The sequence below is a fragment of the Lepidochelys olivacea genome (genome assembly GCF_965140295.1).
Source record: "Lepidochelys olivacea isolate rLepOli2 genome assembly, chromosome: 1".
NCBI classification, from domain to species: domain Eukaryota; kingdom Metazoa; phylum Chordata; order Testudines; family Cheloniidae; genus Lepidochelys; species Lepidochelys olivacea.
In genome coordinates, this window is record NC_140411.1 from 118590733 (window position 1) to 118608293 (window position 17561).

Genomic DNA, 17561 nt, shown 5'->3' on the forward strand with positions numbered 1-17561 from the left:
TCCAGCTCTGCCCCTCCCTGGCTCTGGGGCCAGCGCTTGGGGGCTAAAGGGGCTTTGGGCTGGTGGGAGCAGGGGCACAACGGATTTGCGGTGGCTGGACTTTTGGTGTCCGGTCAATACTTCTGACCAGAGACTGTACGGGTCCCCTTAAAACCGGACTTTCCCGTCAAAAACTGGACCCCAGGCAACCCTGTCAAGGTCAGACCCCAGTGCTGAGGCAGGACCAAGTAAACTCACACCATCCCTGACATGTGTTTTGCTAACTTATTCTTAAAACCCTCCGCTGACGGGTTTCACAACCTCCCATGGAAACCTATTCCAATGCTTAACTATCCTTAGCGTTAGAAAGTTTTTCCTAAACCCTTGCTGCAAATTAAGCCCATTACTTCAGTGGACATAGAGAACTATTGATCATCATGCTCTTTACAACAGCCCTTAATATATGTGATGACTGTTATCAGGTTCCCCCTCAGGCTTCTTTTCTCAAGACTAAACATGCCCAGATTTTTTAACCTTTCCTCATAGGTCATATTTTCTAAACCGTTTTATCATCTTTGCTGTTCTCCTCTGGGACGCTCCAATTTGTTCCTTTTTCTTGAAGCATGGCATCCAGAACTAGATACGGTACTCCAGCTGAGCCCTCACCAGTGCCAAGCAGAACAGGAAAATTGCATATCTGGTCTTACATTCAACGTTCCTCTTTCCATCCCAGAATGATATTAGCCTTTTTTGCAGCTGCATCACATTGTTGACTCATATTCAATTTGTGATCCATTGTAACCCCCAAATCATTTTCAGCGATACTACTGCCTAGCTAGTTATTCCCCATTTTGTAGTTGTGCATGTGATTTTTCCTTCGTCAGTGAAGCACTTTGCACTTGTCTTTGTTGAATTTCATCTTGTTCATTTCAGACCAGTTCTCCAATTTGTCAAAGTCATTTTTATAAGCATACTCTCCACTCCATTATCCAAGTCATTAATAAAAATATTGAATAGTACAGGACAGATCCTTGTGGGAGCTCAAGAAATATACACAGTCCTCCCAGTTTGACAACAAACCATTGATAACTACTCTTTGAGTATAGTGTTTCAACAAGATGTGTGTCCACTTGATAGTAATTTCATATAGACCACATTTCGCTAGTTTGGTTATGAGAATATCATGGGATTGTGTAAAAAGACTTACTAAAATCAGGCTATATCATGTCTATTGCTTATTCCCATCCACTAGGCCAGTAACCGTATCAAAGTTATACTAAAGGTTTGCCTACACTTAAAACACTACAGCAGCACAGCTGTGCCACTGTAGAGCTTCAATATAGATAATAGCTACACGGACGGGACTGGTTCTTCCCTCTGCATAGATAATCCACCTCCTCAAAAGGCAGTAGCTAGGTTGATGAAAGAATTCTTCCATCAACCTAGCTCTGTCTACACAGGGACTTAGGTCATCTGAATTATGCTGCTCTGGAGTGTGGATTTTTCACATTCCTGATCAACATAGTTAAACCATTTTAATTTTCTAGTGTAGGCCAGGCCTAAAGTATTAACAGGACCTAAAAAACAGAGAAACTTAAACATTTAGACAGGTCTGTCACCATTGGTCTAGCATGGATGCTAGCAATAGTGGAAACTGTAATACAGATGGCCGTGTCATCTAGTGCATGGCTACACTGGAAACTTCAAAGTGCTGCCACAGGAACACTCCCGCGGCAGCGCTTTGAAATGCGAGTGTGGTTGCGGGCGAGCGCCGGGAGAGAGCTCTCCCAGCGCTCCTTGTAATCCACCTCCATGAGGGGATGAGCTCCGAGCACTTGGTGCGCGGCTCCCAGCACTTGAAGCCTGTCTGCACAGGCACTTTAAAGCACTCAGACTTGCTGCTCTCAGGGGGGTGATTTTTCACGCCCCAGAGCCAGCAAGTTAGAGCGCTATAAAATGTAAGTGTAAAGAAGCCCTTAGACCTGCTCTGAGCAGGAGTAGATTACACAATGGTCAAATGGATCTGTGGTCAGTCTACACCTCCCCAAGCAACTTAGGTCATGGTCAATGTAATCGGGTCGACACAGTGATAGAGTAGATACTGTGTTACTTATGTCAGCTGTTACTGGCCTCCAGGAGCTGTCCCACAATGCCCCACACTGACAGCTCTGGACCCTGTTGTGAATTCCGCTAGGGGTCCCGGGGTCAGGTAGACAGAAAGCCATCACTCCTCTTTAAAGCCCCGCAAATTTTTGAAATTCCTTTTTGTGGTTGCCCAGCTTGGTGAGTACACCTAGCAACTCTCCATTGTTGAGTGCAACTGCCCAGCCGACCATGCCAGCTACACGCTGCAGATGTGCTCCTGCCTGGAGTACACAGGATGTATCGGCTCTCCTGGGCCTGTGGGGAGAAGAGGCTGTGCAGGCACAGCTCCAACCCAACAGTAGAAACGTGGACATCTACGAGCGGATTGCTCAGGGGATGCAGGAGAAGGACAGGGACCAGGGGATGACAGGGACCAGCAGCAGTGCCGCATGAAAGCCCAGGAGCTGAGCAAGCATACCAGAAGGCCAGGAAGGCCAACAATCGATCCAGTGCTGACCTGCAGACCAGCCGCTTTTACATAGAACTGCAAGCCATCCTCGTTGGAGACCCCACCACCATGTCCAACAGCACCGTGAGTACTTCCGAAGAGCCCGAATCACAGGCCCCTGCCTTGAGTAGGGAAGAAGAGGAGGAGGAGTACTGGAGACAGGCGACTGGGGAAATCCAGCTGCGCAGCGAGCTAGAACCTGTTTTTGAGGGTGAGCCTCATGCAGGGGAAGGAACCTCTGGTAAGTATGCAGTTTGCTTTGAAATTACATATATGGAACCCCCGAAGTAGCAGGATACATCTGTTAATTTACTCTTCTTTTACTTGTGCTAGAAAAGGTAGTGAAAAAATTAAGAGAAGTAGAGTTGCTATCTACTTTTCATTCCCCTCTAGGGTTAGGCAGAGGGGGCCACACAGAGCAGTTTGTTTATGTGGACCAGGATGTCCTATGAATCCTTCATAGGATTCTAGATGAAACTTTCATGGAGGTACTCTGCAGTTCTCTGCTGTAGGTTTCTGGGAGGGCTGCCTTATTTCTTCTGCTGCGGAACGACACTTTCCCACACCATTCAGCAATTCAGGCACCATTGCAATACACAGGATAGCAACATATGTGCCCAGGGAGCGTCAGGGCGCCAGCACCAGCTGTGCTTTCTCTGCCTCTGTTACCCTCAGGAGTGAGATATCAGCTAAAATTACCTGTGTCAGATGGTGCCGGTATTCAGTTCTATTGCCCTATAGAACCATAATTATGCCAGCAAGCTATTCCACCCTCATTTTCCCAACACTCCGCCCCGCCTCCCTCCCCCACGTTCTGTCAATCCCAAACAGAAGTGAAAATGTGATGCTTGCAACTTTTGGGGAATGAGGGGAGTTCAGTGTCTTACGTTTCAGTTTCTGTCATGAATACACTGACAATGGTGCCTATGTGTGCTGTGTCTGCAGCTGCTGACATTGTAGCCATCAGTATCTCCACCTCCACACCCTCAGAATGACTAAGCCAGACAAAGAGGGAAAAGAAGAGGACTTGGGATGACATGTTCCAGGAGATCCTGCAAGCCAGTCCTGCATCAGAGAATGAGACCAGGACCTGGAGGATCACACTGGCAGACAGCCTGGAGAAGGACAGAGTGGGGAGGAGAAAGGAGCAGGAAAAGGAGAGGGAGGTGTAGCAGGACATGCTTGCGCTTTTCAGACAGAACAGAGATGCTGCAGACTTTGGTGGATCTGCAGGTTCAACAATCCTGTGCTCACCTCCCTCTGCAGTCCATAGAGATCTCAATATTGGGACCTCCCTCTACCCCCCCCCGAACATTCCGCGTAACCTCAGTGGTCAGCGCACCATGCTCACCACTCCACCTAAGGGGACTTTAAAGACAATCGCAGCTTCACATACAGTGACCTGTGAAAGCCATTGTTGATGTAGGTGTACCTGAAATTGAGTTTTTCTTGCCCCTTCATAAGTTCTGTTCCCTTAATTTATCAAGTTTAAAATGTTTTTTTAATTGCCTGGTTCATGTTACAGCATAAAATTCTATTTTTGGAACAAAATTAATCTTTATTAATTATTAATTATTATTAAATAATATTATTATTTAATCTTTATATGCTGTCTGGTGCTGAACTGGTCTGACACCCACCAATTAACTATTACTTCATTTTGTCACAGAACCCATAACATCATTCACAGACAATATTAACAGGTGCATTGACAATGTTATATTCCTACATACAGAGCAGACACTGCAAGATTCATACCAGGGTGCAAAAGAGCAAGGCCAGGTACAGCACACTACAACAACATACACTACTCTGTCTCACTATTAAAATGGTCTTTCAAAGCCTGCCTGAGCCAGATAGCTCTGCGTTGAGCGCTTCTAACAGCCCTTGTATCTGGCTGTTCAAATTCAGCAGACAGCTGCTCCATCTCTGTCCTCCACCCCAGCAGACAAATTAAACCAATATAGTTATACCAGCATAACTCCCAGGATGGACACATTCCAGTATAAGATAGCCAGTTTTAGCTTACGCCATTTGGGAAGCTGTTTAAGCTACATTTTAAAAAATCCACCCATTTAACTGGGTGGTTTAACTGGTAAAACTTTACCATGTAGACACAAGGCCAGATATATAAAGGTATTTAGGCACCTAAAGATGCAGACAGGTGCCTAAGTCAACTGCTTAAGCACCACTGACATTTTCAGAGCAACACCAAAGTTCCCAAGGCACCTATTTTCCCACCTGTTGGTACCTATTGACATTTCAAAGGACAACCAGTATGCAATGGCAAAGGGCCATGGCCATAGGATCTGGGGCTCATACGTAGGTGCAGTCCCAGCCTGAACCATCAGAACATCTGCCACCTTTCAGTCCCCTAGCTGAAAGAGAATCCCCTGAGTGCCTATTTGGCCTTTTCAACCTAGGTGGCTGCATGCCTGTCTCACTGTAGGCATGGAGGGATTAAACCTGACACCTGTCACCTGCCAGGGCCTGCATCAGGAAAGCCACATGTGGGCCACTAATAGGTGAGTGGCAGTAATAAGCCCATTCAAAAGACACAAGATGGGAAGGAACTTCAGGGTGAATGTGAGAGTTATTGGCATGAGCCAGAGAAATAGACGTGTATGAGGAAACATTTTTGAGTTTGGCAGAGTTTAGTTGCTTAGGGATGGGGATTGGGTTAGGTGATCAGGGGGGTAGTGGAACATAGCAGGGGAAGAGAAGAGTATAGGGAAAGCTCCGGTAGTCAGATAAGGTGGGGCAAGTGGAACCCAGCCAGGTAGGGCCAGGAAGCGGGGAGGGAATTCTCAGGAAGTGGGAAAAGGGCTGGGTCAGAGCTAGCAAGCAGGGAGGATCACCAGTAGATGGAAGAGGGAGTAAGAAGGGGGCTGGACTGCTGGGTTGAGGCGGAGAGGCCAGAGAGCAGAAAATCATTTGGAACAGCTACATAGTACTATTCCTAATAGAGATGAAAGCGACAGTGCAAATGGAGACAAGTGCTGAGCTGGAGGGGGCATGGAGATACCCATACCCACACCCTCACACCTCCCAGCAGCTTCCTTGGGCTACCTGAGCAAGTCTGCATACAGAGATATAGGCTGACCCAGAAGTCCATGCATGACCTCTGCAAATTGCCCAACAATAATCTCTACACCATCCTACAATGGAGCCAGGCACTCCTAGAGCCCATCAGGGTCACCCCTGCCTTGGGTATTCTGGCTACTGGATCATTACAGAGACTCATAGGCCAGACCACAGGAATAATCCAGTCCACTGCCTCCTACATAGTGCACCAATTCCTGAGGTCCTGCTGAACTACACCCTTGACTACATCTGTTTCCCAATGCATAGTCAAACGCATCAGAGGAATAAGTGGGCATTTGATAGGTTTGTCACTGCATTTCCCATCTGTACTCAGAGTTGAGGGTGGCACTTACATCACCATAAGGAAGCTGAGCATAGATGTATACGCTTACATCAATAGATATACAACGTACACTCTCAACACAATGGCTGACTGCAATACACAACTCCTGTTCACGGATGTCATGGCCTGGATCCTGCTATGACTCTCACATCTGGGCGATATCAGGACTCTCAAGGCACTTCATCAAAGAGGAGTTCCCAGCAGGGTGGCTGCTAGATAGGAAATTCACACACACCCTCGCCCCACACACACACAGCACATCACCCCTTCCTTCCATGACCAAACACACCTTATATGAGCACCCCTCACCCCAGCATAAACAATGCCTGCCACAACCATCCCAGCCCATTGCCAATCACTACAGTGCAAGAGATGCATAACGATATGAGTTCTTTCCCCTTGGTTCACACGTTTCCTTCACAGGAGATAGACAATATCATAGGCGCCAACTCCATGGGAACTCTGGGGCTGCTCAGCACCCACCAGCCACCCACCAACCAATCAGCCGTTCAGTGGACCCCACCAATCAGCTCCTCCCTCTTCTCCCCCAGCGCCTACCACCCACCGCCAATTAGCTGTTCAGTGCCATGCGCGAGGCGCTGGGGCGGGGAGGAGTGGGACAGGAAGAAACAGAGCAAGGGTGGGGCCTGGGGCGGAGCGGGGGTGAAGCACCCCCAGGGAAAGCTGAAAGTCGGTACCTGTGGACAATATCCCAACAATCATGGCTCACGATGCCATTGTCAACCCTCAGACTGAAGCCAAAACCCATTATCATCATGCCCACTAAACCACTCAGCCAGCAATAGTGAGAGAGCCTTTGGCATCCTAAAGATTCAGTGGAGGTGTCTCCATCTGTCTGGTGGCACACTGCCAGGTAGGTCAATGGGATATTCCTGGCATGCTCATCTTGCATACTATAGTAGCGCAACACGGAATACCTGTAATGTATAGGAATTGGGAAGTACCCCTTTAAATAGTTGGGAAGACATGTAGTGGGCCTCCCTGTCTTCTATTGCAGAAGCTACTAAGTGCTTATGGTATGGAGCAACAATGTATATTAAAAACATTTATTTGGAACACAACTGTGTCTGTGTGGTTTCCTCATAGTCTTAATGTTTGTGTAGAGAGGGAAGACACATCCTCTATCTATAATGTGAGGAGAAGGGGGTGCATTAGGGGATGTTCTCTGCAAACCACTGCTCATTTTTTTAGATTTTTGGGCTGGTGGCAGCAATCGCAGCATGTTTGGAGCATTGCGCCGGTGCAGGGCCTGCTTGGAAAGATGGGCTGGGACGGGGTCACCGAACCCCACTCTGACCTCACATGTACGACTGGGTCATTACCATATAGGAGCAGGACTTCCAGAGATAGATTGGTTCAATTGACCCTGAGTAGGCTGCTGGAAAGGAGGGGGTCAGGGTTACAGACCCAGGGGTTAGATTTACAAAGGTGATTGTGTTCTGGGGGCAAGGAATAGACACACAAGGGTGCTAGCATGGTGGGTAAGGACTGGTTAAAGAGAAGGGATTGGGTGCTTTGGCATGGCCTGAGAAACAGAGGTACATGGGGGCTAAGGAAAGGCATAGGTACAGGTTCTTGGTGGGTTACCAGGATGTGTCACATGGTAGGGAAGGACTGGCTTAGGGCATGTCCATACAGCAAGTTAGCACATGGCATCCTGGGGTGTAAATCTACAGTGCTCCAAGGTACCATGCACTAACTGCCACATGGACCTTGCTGCTGAGCACTAAAAGCTCTCTAGTGTGTTTTGCATACCGCTGTTTCAAATCAGAGTAGCTCAAAGTGCACTAGGGAACTTTTACTGCACAGTAACTGTCCACAGGGACAGTTACTATGCAGCCTTCTGGAGTGCTGTAGATTTACAACCCAGCTTGCCATGCTCTAACTCTACCTAAAAACAAGTCCTTAGTCTGCAGGAGACGTTGAGTGGTGGTGACAGGCTAGTTCACTGATGGACTGCACTGAGGGAAGAATGGGCCAAAGCAGGAGCATGTGCTTGATGCTGAATCTATGCATGGATGGGTGCCCCATCAGGAGAAACACACGACAATAGGTACAAGATGGTTGGTAGTGTGCCTGGGTCTGTGATATCATCCAGAGCCTCAGTCTGGCTCTCCTACTTATCATGCATAGCAATAATGGCCTGTCACACCCCACACAACTGACCACAGATCTGACCCTTGGCTGCATTAATAGTCCTGATTTTGATCTCACAGTGAGTTCTCATTTACACTAGTGTCAGAGAAGAATCAAGTCCAATGTTCTGAGTCCACAGAGAACACAACTGCCTTATAACAGAAAAGCAACCTGACTATAGCAAATAATCCACTCTTCAGGACTGCAACATGATCTGATCATCATGAAAATCAAACTGAGACTGAAAAATGTACCACATTGAGACAGCCATGGTTACCTGATTAAACATCTCATGGACGTTATTTGCTTTAAATTAGTTTTCACACCATTTTTTTCTTTTCTAATCAAGATTCTTTTCTATCTAAGCAGAAGGGCTAACTTTTAAAACTAGAATGTGAGAACTTAGTTGCAAAACAACTTCTGTGTTAAATAACAACACATCCTAGAGTCATGACCACAGGAAAAAACAGTTCTTTGCCTTTAGCCTGCAATATGCGGTTAGTCTATCCTCCCATCTCTGCATCCAGTCATTTCTCAGTCTCAAGTAGGCATTAACTCATGTTGAAGGTCTGTTGCAATATTACCAGCCCCAGGTGTTCTAAAACCAGGTCCCCAACTCATGACAGTGGCTTAATAACCATGAGATTTTAAACAAATAATAAATTATGGGTTCTTTTTATTTGCCTTCTGCTTTCTGACCCTTTAAGGTTCATTTTTTGAGCTTTTCTCCACAACTAGATGGGCTAGAAACTTACTTTTTACAAAATTAATAAATAAAAGCTGAGATTATCACAAAAGAAAATGATTCCCCAAGGCCTAGGCTTTAAGAAAGCCAGCAAATATTACACGAGTTGGTAACATTTTGCTTGAATGAGCCTATCACAAGAGTTTAACTTTTTCAACATATGAATGGATCAGCGACATACAATTCCCTTTGTATATTAACTCTGCTATAAAAAGTCTCTGACTACATTATATTCAAAATGAAACTTTTCCCAAGGCTGAGAAATAGAGATGCTATTACCACACAAATGATATTTACCCGTTACACTTACCTTCAGCATAGAAAACAGTTCCTTTGGTAGTCAATCACTGCACAACAGAGTCCACAGTGATGTGAATTAAAGTAAGCTGTAACTTTATGGTACCAAATTTATAGTTTTTAGATCATGACAAATATGTGGCATATAGAAAAATACACATCAGAAAATGTGCCTGATTTACCATTGCATTACTGCAGTTTTACTGACATAATTCAAGTGAAATCAATGGCCAGATTCATTGATATGCTGTGGCTGCTTTGTGCTACTCAGCAACGCAAAGTATCGCAACCATGCCAGTGAATCTGGCTCAGTGGAGTTACAACTGTATAAAGCTGGAGTAATGCAGTGGTAAATCAGGCCTCGGGTGTTTAACATGTTTGTACAAGGGTTTATACACATTAAATACATGTAAAGGATACACAGCGTAAATTGTAGTACACAGATTATGAAACCAACTCGGTTCATGTTAGCAGGTATCTCGGGTGAAACTCTGGCTCCACTGAAATCAATGGGAATTTTACCATTAACTTCAACAGGGCCAGTATGTCACTCCTCATTTCTCCATCTCTACCTTCTGTTGCTGCTTCAGCTGGAGCACACCATTGTGAGATGTATCATATCCAAAGATGAGAAGGCACAACTAGTTGTATCACATCATATAACTTCCATGCCTTGGAGGCAAACGACTTTTCTTTTGCAAGGGGTATTTTATTCTTTATTGAGCTAATGGACCTAGTACCTCAAAAACCCTGTCTGCTCTCTCAGATCCTCAGTACAGATCCTCAGTCAGTGTACCTCCATTGACTTCAATACACCATTCCATTTTACACAAGCTGAGAAACTGACCCGCTGTATTTACTTCTATTAAATGTATGTTAAGCTGACAGCAATCTAACACTGACCTCTATTTAACAATTCCACTCACCCACTAGGTGGGGCTGTGACTCCTCTTCATTACAAACTGAAAAACTGATCAGTTCTGAGATGAATATTTCTTTTTTTTTTCCAACACATCTTTCTGAATATTCTGATGAAACACATACTTTGGGATACATACATGACAGATATCTGGGGCAGGAGTTAGTTTATCTTTTTACAAGGCACAGCAGATTCTCTATTTGGAAATAGATATTAAAGTAAAGGGTAAAGGTAAATTTGCCAGGGATCCAATCAAACAGGCACAAACTCAGAAGAAATCTGATCTACAGACAGGCTGAATTTGTTCATTTTCACTGAGGCAAATTAATGTCAAATATATTGTCAAATATAGCTGGTCATGGAAAAAATTTCCACCAAAAAATTTCACCAAAATAGCTGAAAATTTAGACTTTTTGTCAAAAACAAGCAAACAAACAAAAAAAACACCTGGAAACCAATGGTGAATTTTCAATGAGCTCTACTTAAAAAAGCAAGTAAACTACTATTTATAGACAGAAACAAGTGTGCTGTCTTTCCAACATTCTGACCATTCAAGAAAACCCATTCACACAAGAAAACCCTTCTTATCAATGCAGAAAAAAACCCCTGGACTTTCAGACTCTTCTGTGAGGAACCTTATAACCACATGCTTTTTCAATCACTTGTAAGAATTTCTCTCTTATTTTCTGCATAGCTAGCTCTTTCCCATGTTCACATGCAAAGACACACGTAAGAGGCTCCTATCTTCTTGCAAGAGCTGATAGAAGTCATTGCTTTCTTTTCAAATAAGGAAACCCACAGATTCTTCTCTGCGTTTTACAAGATCTTGCTGGACCAGAATCTGGAATTATTCTTGCAAACTCTCATAAACCTAAGAGAAAAAGATACCTGAAACAATCAAGCACACAAAATATCCCATTTTACTTCAGAATCCAATATCAAGCACAGCCACAGTATTTAAAGCTTCACAATCAATTTTGTTGATTATTTTGAAAATGTAGCAATTTTCATTAAAATCATCTTTCTGTAAATTTAGCTTTGAAATTTTAATTTAAAAAAGTGTTTACAGTGCAATGAAAGTACACTGGAGTGATATTTTCATTTCTTTTTTGACACTACAGCTATAATAAATTCACTATCTATATAAAGAATGTATTTTTATTCACATTTCAAATTTTTATACCAAGCATTCAAAAATACATAAGCAGCAGCATCTAAATCATTTCTTAATTATTATTAGCATGTTGTTATAATTTTATTTATAATGGCATCTCATTGTGTTGTAGGAGCCTCCCAAAACCAGAAGAGTCCCAGTCCCTGAGCTGAAGAGTTTACAAACTAAGCTTCTAATCCTGCTATCAGATACAAGTCAATGGAGTGCCACAAAAATAGTAGAACCCAGAATCAGAACCAGTTGTAGATATGATGTAGTGAGATGAGAAGATGAGGAGGAGAGTTTAGGGGACAAAAACTAGAGGGACCATCAGTTAGACAACATGATTACTTCACAAAATGATGGAGTAAGGAAGAGGATTTTAGTTTGTTACCATTCTTTTAACTTTTATGTAGAGTAAGAAGGATCTATATATTACTCACTAGATACCCCTGAAATTTACAGAAAGCAAACAGGAGCAGACAATTCAAACAGACAAAGTAACAGTATTTAAGAAAACTACCTATTTACACAGCATGGTTGAGTTGCGAAGGCTTGTGTCTCAGTGGCATATGGTACCTCACAAGTTTCCAGAATTTAGAGTTGGATGCATGTGAGCATTCTTGGTGCTTCTCTTTCCATTTTATGGTACCTTGCTGCTTGATGATGTGCCTGAGGGATTCTTGCAAGCCCTCATAGTTCCCAATTGTCTCCATTTCAAGGAGGATCACCTTTATGTTGTTCTGAATGAGGGCACTGTATAAGGCAATCTGGTGTTCACAACCAAATTCCTCATACTGAATTAGCTGAGGCGTTAGAATGATGATCAGTCTCCTGCTCTTCTGTATTCTCATTTCAAATGCATTAGCTTCATCTAATAATGTGCAAAAAATAAATAAATCACAAGATGTGAGATTTCTTTTACGGACTCCGCTGTGTCCAGACCTCTCCGCTCAAGATATATTTTCATTGAAAATAACCTTTGTCTCACATTAACCTGAATTAGTCTCTCATTATGAATAGAAGCTGAAAAGCACACAGTAATCAAGGGTTTTATTTCGAATGCTCTCCTTATCTGAAACCTTCATACACTGAGGATTCTTTACTATTGGTGCCCACTATTTACAGTGCATTTCTAATTTTGGTGCTTTACATAGTTTTGAAAACCTAAGGTCAAATTCAATGGAGAACTGAGAATTATATCAGAGGTTCTCAAACTGATTCCCATGGAGAACTGGCTGGCTATATGCAGCTCTGAACTGCATATAGCCAGCCTCTCATGTATTTCTTTTTGGGAATGCAGACATATGGTACAGTCAGATCAATAGGCTCTCACTCCTTTGCAACTTACTCCTGGGATTCTGGGAATGATACAAGGATGTTGCAGCATTGGATATGTGATCCTTATCATACCAGTCATTTCTATGCAGAATTCTCCACTATCTATGGGAAATTCTGTTTAAAAATAGATGGAACAATATGATCCAGTTTTATGAAGAAAGAAAAAAAATAGTAAATGATCCTGTACACACACGTAGAGCCATACTTTGCTCCTAATCTGTGTGTGCAGTTTTCTGTGTGTGCAATTTCAGTAGACGTTGTGTACAGAGTTCAAGGATATGGTGTGGCCTTTTGTGAATATTATCAGAATTGGGTTGACAAAATGAACACAGACAAATCCATATTAGTGCAAGAAGCATGCTGTCTAGTCTACAAACATATGCAAATCCTAAGGCACACATGCAATAGCTGTATTTTTTGTTAACAAAATCACAGCTAAACTAGGTGTCATACTACTGTAGATCTGAGAGCTGAAATTTCATTTTGGGACATAGGATTTGTCAAACTCGATTTGATCATCGATTCACAAAGTCCAGGATCCTGCTATTATCAGAGATCAATATTTGACATTTCACAGGAAGACAATATCCTCCTATCATCGGCTGGTGTCATCCACATGTGCCCTCAGCTGGCCAAATATGGACCTACTGGTCCAGTCATGACTATGCTTCTCTTCAAGTTCTCTTCAATTACTGCACGGAAACCTTTTTTCTGTTAAATAACCCCACTGCTGATTTATTTATTAACATTAGAGATAACTCAATCCATCATCTTTAAAGCAGACCTTTGTCCTCTCCTACTTCTCCACACCTGGTTCTTCAGCCACTCAATTACCTTTTCTGGGATGCAGTCCTCAGTTTCCTTCCCAACAGTCAACTGAAAATAATGTTCTCCAATCACAGGAGAGGTGTGCTCTTTTTTTGTTTTGCTTTTTCCTATTTGAATCTCTGCCCTCTCTGGGCCTACCTTCTTTCCTGAAGGGTTTTCAAACAGCTTCCTACTGTTCTTTTTCTGGCCCCTTCTAGAAGTTCATCTTTCCATACAGCCTTTTAAAAGGGGCCAGACACCCTGTGGCACTCCCTATGCATTTGACCAATTATGCAACAGTATACTGACTTGGATAAATAATTTCTACTCCATCCCTACAGAAAACGCCTTATAGAGTGAGATTTTATTGCCCTTATTTTATCAACCATATCTGTCTAAGATTATCAGCCAACAATTATCCAGTCCTTGTTTTAAATCTAGTCATGGCATTTGACTTTTCCTATGCAGCTGTATTTCAATGATAGAGAGTGCCAATGATGAAGGGACGGAAATCAACTGGAGTCTTAACTCAGTTTTCCGAAGACTAGTGATTACATCAGTCCTTTATTACATAGCCAATGAGTATTTGATTAGTGATTTATAGCCAGATCCTGCTACCCTACTCATGCAAGTTATCCCTCAGGAAACATCAGTGTGCATACAATTATGAGAAAGAGCAGCAGGATTGAATCCTAAACTGTTAGTCTGTACTTTTTCCCTTTTCAGTTTCTTGTAAAGCTGCTCACATTGGGCTTAGCTGTGACTTTGCCACAAGTCCTGAGTCTGCTTGTGAGGCAGTGCATAGATACACTGTCCCACAAGCAGACTGTGAACCAGATTGTGCCTTTGGGTACGTCTACACTAGAACTGGTGGTATAATTTCTGGTTTGGCTGACAAACCTGCACAAGCTGTGATTGATCTAGAGTGCTAAAAATAGAAGTGTAGCTGCTGTGGCATAAGCACCAGGACAGGTTAGCCAACTCAAGTATAATCCCATCCAAGACCCCAGATTTGCACTCTAGGCAGCTCATCCTGCCGCCTATGCAGCAATGGCTACACTGCTATTTTTAGCACACTAGCTCAGTCAGAACTAGTGTGAGAACTAGTGTGAGCCCAAACTGGAAATTATACCTCTAGCTCCAGTGTAGACACAACTAAAATAGAGTCAAAATCTAGTTCATGGTTCCCTGTTTCTTCAGAAAGGTGGTAAATAATTTGTGCCTCTAATCTGCAGATTACAGTCCCTGGCACACCAGCCAGCAAAAGCTACATCCTCTGGCTCTGCCCATGTGCTTGTCACCCACCTGTTCAGAGGGAGAGTAGCAGCTCCACAGAGGCTACTCTCACACACTGCTGCCCACAAAGTGAGTAACCTGCACAAGAGCATAAAGAGACTCCTTACGCCCCAGTGTGGGCTAATAGCTAGGATCACAATCCGCCCCCAAACCACAAGTCATTCACCGCAAAATAGCTTTTGATCCTTACCTTCCCCCGGCAACATGTCTCGCCCAAAAATACACAGTTTATATCCGTGTTTATTTTCTAGAACATCTGGCAAAATCTGGTGAACAAAATATTCCACAAAATTAGCTTCATTAGTGCGATTTTTGGGATAGATAACATATGCATCGTATATCTTCCCATCTGCAAGTTGAAACAAGGGGAAAGCACATTGCTGTTAGTGTGGATGAAACGTGGTTATTTCAAGAGTTAGAAAAGAAAAATTAATCTTTCGAAATAGATTTAATTAGACCTTTCTGTTAAGCAGAAGCTTGTAAATCAACATATGGGTATTTGTAAACTAAAGAATATCGTTGGCGTTTTACCATTATGCATTGTCATGATTTGGGATCCGGTCCTGCAAACACTGAAGCACATGTGGAAATTTACAGCACTAAGGACTGTCTCCCTAAGTTCAATGATCCAGACTGGTCATATAGTAAGAATTAAACAAACCAACACATGTCAGCATGAAGCCAATATAATTTTCAGCATTTGTTCCTTCGATGGCATCATAAGCCAGTAATGTCCTTTGACATGCTGGGAGCAGACAGTACATTTGAAGTCTTTCTGCTTGTGGAAATTACCCCTCACTCCCATGATACCTCCATGTATCTGTGTGAAGGTCCTGTTCACTTAAGATATGGTGTTGCAATCACAGCCAAGGCCTAGTTCAAATTCTCATTGTTTCTATTATGCCCTTCATCTCCTTCAAACATCTCTCCCTTTGTCTCCTTCTCCCCTCTAATCTTAACCATGTTTGGTTTGTTGCCATCTCCTCAATCTGACATCTACTTCCTTTCCTGGACTGGTCTTTCCTCCTTTGACTTCCTCCTAAACAGGGACTCCATTTCCTCCATTTTCTTTTTCCATTTTTAAGTCTCCCACCTGCATTTAACTGTAAATGTACTAATGAACTCTGTATGGTGCTTTGGGATATAAAGGAAGGTGCCATGCAAAAGAAAAGTGAATTCCCTTAAGTAAAATAAAGTTCGGTAGAAAAGAAGGAGCATGCAATAAATGAAGATTTGCCAGAATTAACTCAGTGCATATTAACAGGTTGGTTTTACACTAATTTTCATTATGTTTTGCCATAGAGCAGCAATGCCTATATCCTGAAGTTCTTCACTTACATTACCTGTTAAATAAAAAGTGCCTTCTCAAAAGAACCTTTTAAAAAACGGTTACCTGTCTATTATTTATGTATATATTTTTGCTTTGATTTATAAAAGCTGTTCTTCTATTAACAGGTGCCCATTGTATGCTCTGGGCACTCTTACAACAATTAATACTGATAGCCTTATATATCATATTTGCAAATTTGCACTGTCCCTCTAGAGTATCAAACAAGAATTTTCTTTGGGTTGAAGTGATTTTTTGCATAATACACTAATAGCACTTACACAAAGTCCATGAGAAGAAAGGACTTTACAAAGGACCTGCAGATGGTTAGGGATCCTATCTAGATGAAACTGACCTCAAGGTTAGTATTTGTACATCAAAATACACACACACACCCATACTAAACTTAGAAAACAGCCTTCATATTTTATAAAGGGCCTGGTTCTCCACTGCCTTGCCAATTAGGTGGCCATTCACACTTGTGCAAAGTAAGCATGCAACACTGCGAGATCAGAATGTTACCACTTTACCCTTATGTTGCCTGGGTATAAATGACTTCACAAAGGGTAACAGAGTGGAGAATCAGTGCATGGATGCAATAAACAGTTATGTAATTAAGCCATTTCAGAACAATTTACCTCTTCCGCTTCCCCGCCCCCATCTTTTGCATAATTCTTACTCACCATCCTGGGTTTTGTAGGGTTTAAATATCTCCCGACACAGTAGGACAATATCAGTTTGGAAAAACTGGTAAAGTATGAGCAAGAGGGCTATTATAACTAACAAAACAAGAATCCCTATCGTTGTGTAGGTGCTGTGATTATCTCCTGCCAAGAAAAAGAAAAAAGATAGTATTAACATTAAAGATACTAATAGCTGGGCCCCGTCTTCTGCCTCTCACACACACCCCAGATAGTATCTTAAGGAGTAAAGGGATTAAAAGAACCTCCGCCAGTGAGCGGTAGTTGATGGGTCCACAAGACCCCACCTTCAGCTCCATTCATGGAGGTTATGTCAGGGAATGTGTGGTGGGGGTGTTACAGTCACTGCATTGAGGGGGCTCCCTTCACTGGCCTGCCTTCCATACATCATTTCAGGCTGGGTGAGGTTTATAAGCCTTTATCTCCAAGGTATAAAGCAGCTACCATACTAAGAAGGCCCACAACATTTGCCCTTTCCCATCAGAGGTGAGGTCAGGGGGTGGGGTGATTGTAGCTGCTGTGCGGAGAGGACCTCACCATCAGCCCCACCCCCATCAGGTGACATCAGGGGACATGGGGTGGGGAGTGTGGGATGAGGAGACAGCAGCTGTGCTAAGAGAGATCCTGCCTTAGATTATTGTATTTTTTGCTATATCTCCCCTCAGTACAAGCAGAATAACAATGCTGAGCTACATCTAGCCAGGGGTTCTCAAACTTCATTGCATCATGACCCCCTTCTGACAACAAAAATTACTACACAACCCAGGAGGGGAACCGAAGCGTGAGCCTGCCTGAGCCTCACCGTCCTGGGTGAGGAGG

At 43.1% G+C, this 17561-nt stretch overlaps 1 protein-coding gene across 1 annotated transcript in view; it reads right to left on the reverse strand.

Annotated features, from left to right (window-relative positions):
- Window positions 1-10928: 10928 nt before the first annotated feature.
- IL1RL1 (interleukin 1 receptor like 1) overlaps window positions 10929-17561 on the reverse strand; it is a 45285-nt gene continuing 38652 nt past the window's right edge. The window contains exons 9-12 of the mRNA XM_084616903.1: window positions 16725-16868; window positions 14905-15063; window positions 11794-12144; window positions 10929-10988 (exon numbers count right to left, since the gene is read on the reverse strand). Coding sequence (XP_084473029.1) covers window positions 11798-12144; window positions 14905-15063; window positions 16725-16868 — 650 coding nt within the window. The 3' untranslated portion in view covers window positions 10929-10988; window positions 11794-11797. The remainder of the gene's footprint in view (window positions 10989-11793; window positions 12145-14904; window positions 15064-16724; window positions 16869-17561) is intronic.